The sequence below is a fragment of the Juglans regia genome, chromosome 6 (assembly GCF_001411555.2).
Source record: "Juglans regia cultivar Chandler chromosome 6, Walnut 2.0, whole genome shotgun sequence".
Taxonomy (NCBI): domain Eukaryota; kingdom Viridiplantae; phylum Streptophyta; class Magnoliopsida; order Fagales; family Juglandaceae; genus Juglans; species Juglans regia.
This window is the reverse complement of record NC_049906.1, coordinates 17593308-17600283: the sequence shown is the minus strand read 5'-3', so window position 1 is coordinate 17600283 and position 6976 is coordinate 17593308. Positions and strand designations below refer to the sequence as shown.

The following is a 6976-nucleotide window of genomic DNA, read 5'->3' as shown; positions in this document are numbered from 1 at the left end:
TGCGGGTTTACTTTTGTATAATTTTTTTATGATTATAATAGTTCTCTTATAATTATACTTAAGAACATGAAGGGAACAAAAAATGTAAAATTATTGAACATCTCTTATAATTATATATATACTTAAGAAAATGAAAGAAACAAAAAATATAAAATTATTAAACACATAACAAATCAAATGTTTAAAACTCATTATATTAAAATCATAATATGACATGCATTGCTTCACTCATTATAAGACCAAATAGATACATAATAATAATAATAATATTGTTCTTATAAATGAAAAAGACAAAATAATATTTTTTAATTTTTATAGAAAACTACTAGATATAATTCTTATTGGAATGATAAAATATAAAAATAGGCTATTCATTTTAATTTTGAAAAATTATAAAAAATTTTTCAAATAAAAACAATATTAGTTTAAGAAGCGTTATTTAGTATGACTCATTATTATGAGAAAAAATAGGAAGAAAACTTTTATTTTTAAACAATATCGTATAATAATGAAATTTTATTAATCTTTAAATTTAAAGACAATATTTTTATTTTTGAATTTAAATATAACATTATTATTCTTTTTAGATCTTAGAAATAAAAGCATGTTCTTACCAAAATAATTTTTTAAAAGATAAAAAGTGTTATTAATTATTTTAATAATAATTTAAAAATGCATTACAAATAGATTAATATGACATGTGTTACCACATAAGATGAAATAGTGAATATGATGAATTAAAGGCCAATTATAAATTGCTGTATAAATTAGAACCTAAAACCTAAAAATAATAATTGCATTTTCTAAAATGAAAATATTATTAATCCAATGACTATGATTTATTTTTATGAATTACTATGAAAAATAATATGAAGATAATTGTTCTTATTTTTAAATAATATTATATACGAAAGATACAATTATTTTTAAATCTAAGAGAAAATATAATAAAATCTTAAGTTCTTTCAAAAGTTCAATAAACAAAAATCTTTCAATTTAGATTATTTGTAAGTTCATTATTATTATTATATTCTAATTAATATTATAATAATAAAATATCAATTATATTTTTAATGATGAATTAGATGATAAAAATGTAATTATGCATAGTGTAAACGCAAACAAAATCCACTATTCACGAGGCTATAACCTATTTTAGTGTAGAACCACAATAGATATTATAAAAGAAATTTTATTGATATTTTTTATTTGTGACAAAGGAACGCTATATATAAATGATAATAAAAAGAGATTACATAAATCCTAAAAATTAAAGCCTTCTAAAATTATAACCATTCTAAAATGATTAACACCATTACAAAGCAGTAGCTATATAGAAAAATAAGTATTATCTTAACTAAATAACAAAATCTAATGTCAAAATTGAGGCCAATAATAAGCCTAATTGTTTTTTTTTTTTTCTCATACCGCTTAGTTTGGATTGAGAAGCACTCTCAACCTATCTTATCTCATCATTACAATTTTTACAAATTTTTACATAAAAGATAATAAACAATTCAAATTTTTTAAATTTTAAAACAATAATAACATTAAAAAATAATATTCTAATAATTATTTATTCAACTTTTAACTTTCATCTCAACTCACTATCGATCCAAACCTAACCTAAGAGGGACGATATTCCTAATTTTATTGATAACTCTCAGTTATAATGGAGGAATACTTCTTACAAACGAAGAAAGAACTCTGGGGGTTACCAAAACCAAAGGTCTTGCAAAAACCATATATATATATATATATATATTCTTAGAAACTAATCCGTACGATACTTATTTGGAACTATTTATCATAATAAAAAAAGTATAAAACTAGTGTTTAAAGCGAGGGAGTCCTACATGAACCAAAACATACATGCAATATAATTGTTTTGGTAAGTGAAAAACTGAGTAAAAAGAAGCTGCATCTATATATACCAGTGCAAATGATAGCATAATAATAATAATAAACCATATTTCAATCCCGAATGTTGAGCAAAAATGTTTGTCCCATGAACCATATATATATATGACAAGAAAATTAACCATAAACAAACTTAGCATCATAATTTCTAATCACACGTCCACAACTAGCCATGCCACGTCCACAAAGGTGGTCTCACATCCACAGCTCCCAAATTAACCATCTGCCAAACCATTACCTTCACGGATCTGGAAATGCATATAGAAATGGAAGGCAATAATGTGTGTGCCAATTAGGTACGTACGTAGGAGGTTGCTTCTAGCGCTCGCGCACACAAGATTTAAGCAAATATCTTCACTTCTCACTTCTCAGGGATTAAATCAACTTTACCTTAAATAAAAACAATTCAATTATCAATACAGATTCAAATTATACGTACGTATATAGTTTAAAAATCAAGAATTAATTATTCCCATCACTAATTAGCTAGTAACATCAATTACGATTTTTCCAAGATCATGAAGAAAAGTCATATTGCATTTGTTTTTGAAAAATAAAAGTAATTCATTAGTGTGAATTTTAAGTAAATGTGATAGAAGTGACCGTATTTAAGAAAAGTTGTACGTACCGATCGAGAACAGTTTGTTAGTTGTTCGAACTTTAAATCATGATCATATTCATACCGAAATGTCCAATCTGTCAATGAAAAGAATGAGACAGTTAGAAAAGAAAGAAAGAGAATTAATTTGACTACACGGAGAAAATAGTAGTAAAGTGTGTGTGTATATATATATATATATGTGTGTGTGTATGGAAAATAAAAGAGCGAGAGGGATCGATGGATCTAAGTATATATTTGTATATATCAAAAGCAGAAATTCGATTGGCAATCAAATCATATTTCATTTACTTTTATTTTTATTAATGTTTTAAAAAAAGTTGATTTTATAACTTAATTAAAAGCGTTGGGCTCGGGGCTCTCACCTTGCCATCTATATCCTTGAATGAGTCTGTCATCAATCACTATGTTGGGGACGCGAGTCACCTTAAGCCATTCTTTTCCTTTTTTGCTTCTCAACTTTTTCTTCAACACAGGACAGTTCTTTATGCTTAAAAAACGAAGGGAGGCAGGTAAGCCCTCTTCCGGCATGTACATGAGGAATGGACAGCCATAGATCTGCAATTCTACAAGGGAGGTTAGGTGTTGAAACCCCTCCTTGTCCAATGATTTCAAATTTCCAAATGATTTGATATGAAGATAGGTCAGAGTGGTGGGTAGCAACAACTCTCCAGGAAAGGACTCCACATGATCTTCTGATTCGTCGCCGCCAATTTCCAACCATTCAATACGGGGGAGTATTTCCTTCCACAGGTTTGCAATGAGTTTCTTACAGGTCAATATTATAATTTTCTTCAGATTGGATGGGAATTCCTCTTCTGGAAATGACTCAACTTCTGGACAATTTACTAACTCCAAATAACGAAGAGATGGAAGAAATAGGTGCATCTTACAGGGCATTGACCTCAAGCTCTCACAATTTTTGAGAGTAAACATTACAAGGTTAGGGGCACGCAATCCTCCTTTTGGAAAAGATACAAAATTAAAACATCTCCATATTCCTATTTCTGATATCACTAAATCACCTCCACGTTGTTCTAGAGATTGCAAATTCCTGCACCCATCGATTCGAATACACTTCAGATTTGGGAATAGGTCTAATGGAAAGGATGTCAGAGAATCACAACAATCCTTCAAGAACAATACTTCAAGGGATGAAAATTGTTGGTGCATGGGAAGCTCACACTTCTTACAATCATCAATCAGAAGTATTTTCAATTTTGAGAGTAAACCATCATGTTTATGTTGTTTTGCAAGTGCAAGAAATTCCAAATTATCACTCCTAATTATTTTCATTCTGGTAAGTACTGGGAAAGAGTCTATGGAGAGCGAAGCCTTGAGATGTTGACAATCCAAAATCTCAAGTTTGTCTAACAAAGGAAGATATACAGGCAACATTCCTCTCAGCTTGGGGCAGTTCTCAATATACAACTCTTCGAGTTGAGAAAAAGTTTCAACTTCGTTTTGGACACCGAAATAAAACCAATTTTCCCAATTCGACAAATTCTTCAACCTCAGAAATTTCAAACTTCCAAATGGCTTCATTGAAGAATTACTACAATTTCCATAAAACTCTGGACCCACATTAACAACTCCATGCAGCCCCTTAATCTCGAGTTGATTAAGAAAAGGTAGGTGCCCAAGGGGTGGCAAGGCACTACAATATTTGCAATCAAATAATTTCAACTCAGACAATGAAGTAAGCCCTCCTATCCAATCTGGAAAACCCTTCCCGCCGTAGTAGACAATGGTGAGACTTTTCAACTTTTCATGGGGTTGCAGATTTTCAAGTACACCTCTTTGACTTTCCGAAATACCAAGTACTTCTTCTAGAGGACTCCATTCTAACACCAACTTCTCAAGGTAAGCCTTATCCTTCAAGCTTGCATCGAAAGCATCCTCGACTGATCTAACATTTTGGATCTTTTCAATTAAAAGCTTTCCTCGAAGATTTATTAGTTTTCCCAATTCTCCAATGCTAGACCCACTCCCACTGTCATGTTTGCTGACAATGAATTTTGTCAACGTCTGGAGACAATTTAATCTACCCATTTTTATCGGCATCTCCTTTAAATGGTAAGTTTGATCAATTTCAAGATGACGTAAATTAATGAGTTTCCACATATCTCTTGGCAATCTATCCAACATCAAACAACTTGATAACTTTAGAGTTTGCAAATTGCATAAATTACATATGGAATCGGGCAATCTGTAAAGTTGTGGACCAGAAACATCCAAATAACGTAGATATTTCATCTCGCCAATTGAATCAGGCAACTTATTAACCGAATACTCTATTCTGCCTAGGGAGAGAACTCTTAAGCACAATATTGTCCTAGGCATTTTGTTTTCCCAAAAACGTACGCTTGAAAATCTCAATGTAAGGAAAGTGCGCAATTGTTTGGCCTTTAAAAGATCCTCTTTAATATCCTGGAATGTACCCCAACTTTCACATAAATGTACATAGCGAGTCATCTTCACAATTTTTTTTAAACTATCAGTGCCAAATTGCCCAGACACGGATTTTGCCAAGTCGTTGACAAGATCATGCATTACAAAACCTGAGTTAGTTTCAAGTGATTGTTGAAATAATGATCTTGATACAAGATCATCGAAGTAACAATTACCAACTTGTTCCATAGTTTCTATTGGTTGCAAGAAACCTTCCGCCATCCATAATAAAACTAATTGATCTTTCTCAAAAATATGATCTTTTGGGAATATTGAACAATAAGCAAAGCATCTTTTTAAATATGAGGGAAGATAATTATAACTTAACCTCAAAGCCGGAAGAATGTATGTCCCCTCCATGGGAAGATCCCATAAATTGCTCTTCAATATATTCGTCCATCTCTCGACATTTGATTCAGACCACAAGAGATCACCAATGGCTTTGACTGCTAAAGGTAGACCTTTGCACTTTTCCATAATTTTTGTACCTATTTCTTTTATCTTTGGATCTGCATTAGAGCTACCATTACGAAATGCATGCTTTTCAAAAAGTGACCAACAATCATCCTTTGGTAATAGCTCTAGATGATGTGGAATAGCGTGCATGGCCGATGCAACGCTTTTATTCCTTGTGGTGACAAGGATCTTACTTCCTCGAGCCCCATATTCCAAGAGTTGGCCAAGGAACTCCCGATGATCGGGTTTCGCCCTCCAAACATCATCCAAAACAAGTAGAAATTTCTTCCCTGTCAAATTCTTCTTTAGTATAACTCGAAACTGCTCTGGATTCTCAAATTTAGGACAAGGTGACGAAGTTGCTGCCTCTATAATAGATTTCTCTACCATGGGCATAACAAATTCTTCTGAAACACAAAACCATATTTTAAGGTTGAAATGTTGTTCCACCCGACTGTCATTGTATGCCTGTTGAGCAAGGGTAGTCTTGCCGATTCCCCCCATGCCAACGATGGCAATCACGCACATTTCATTGCCACTTGCATCAGACGAGAGCAACAAGTCAATTACTTTTTTCTTATCCTCATCCCTACCAAAAGTGTCGGACTCTCTGACATAAGAAGTGGTCAACCTTTCTGGATATTGTTTTCCTTTGACACCTACTTGTAGACCCATAAAATCCTTTTGTGTTTTTAGATCTTGTAGTGTATCAAGTACCTCTTGAATCTTTGGCTCTAGGCGATGGACAAAAGGATCAAGGAAAGTACTAGAGATGAAGTTTCGTACCTTTCCTGCAACAGGTTTGAATTCGGCATGCAACTGGCGTTGGAGGGCTTCAGTAGCAATCTCATCCAATATGTCTTCTGCATCATAGGCAACATCTTTCAGCTTATCAATTCACCCTTTCACATAGGGATCCATAAATTGCTTTTCTTCTGCATCTTCCAACACCTTATTCATTGACTGCAATGTGCTCTCCATCTTCTCTAAGAGTTTTTTGGCTGATTTTTGTTTGGAAATGAAATCAACGACCCCTGGAGAAGCCATTTTATCGAAGACCACTCCAAGGAGGGCAGAGAGAAATGCCATTCCCACCTCAGCCATGTTTTTCTTCTTCGGAATGAAAGAAATCAAGGGAATTGAAGGAAGATATTTTTAGCAAACAGCAAAGCAAGATCAAGCGAAAGAACAATGTGAGTGGTTATATTGATCATACACAAAAGAGGGTACAGAGTGAAAGCAAAGCAAAGAATATAGGCATCTTAATGCTTTAAAAAGGAAGTCTTTATTCCTTGCTCTGTTTCTTAATTGCCTTCTTAATGGGGTTTTCTTAAAGAATTAGAATACTTCTTTTCATGGGGACGCATGAATATTTTTTCTCATCGAATAAGATCTGATCTTGCTTAAGAATTGAGGGATTGGAATTGTTCTTGTCACAGATCTAAATCTACGCCAAGTAAATCCTTTATTCTTCTTCGTCTTCTTTATTTATTCTTCCTGGAGAAAAAAAAAAAAAAAAACTTCTCAGTT

General features: G+C 32.5%; 1 protein-coding gene across 1 annotated transcript; it reads right to left on the bottom strand.

Annotated features, from left to right (window-relative positions):
- Window positions 1-1985: 1985 nt before the first annotated feature.
- LOC109009872 (putative disease resistance RPP13-like protein 1) lies at window positions 1986-6469 on the bottom strand. Its single transcript, XM_035690865.1, has 3 exons — window positions 2905-6469; window positions 2549-2616; window positions 1986-2310 (listed from the first exon to the last, which is right to left on the bottom strand). The coding sequence occupies exons 1-3, from the start codon at window positions 6119-6121 to the stop codon at window positions 2296-2298; spliced, it is 3300 nt and encodes a 1099-aa protein (XP_035546758.1). The 5' UTR covers window positions 6122-6469; the 3' UTR covers window positions 1986-2295.
- Window positions 6470-6976: the final 507 nt, after the last annotated feature.

Excerpts from the sequence above, each read along its gene's own strand:
- LOC109009872 (XM_035690865.1), bottom strand. The coding sequence starts at position 6,121 with ATGGGTCTACAAGTAGGTGTCAAAGGAAAACAATATCCAGAAAGGTTG. Across the intron at positions 2,617-2,904 it reads TCAAGGATATAGATGGCAAG|ATTGGACATTTCGGTATGAA; the intron begins GTGAGAGCCCCG and ends TTTCATTGACAG.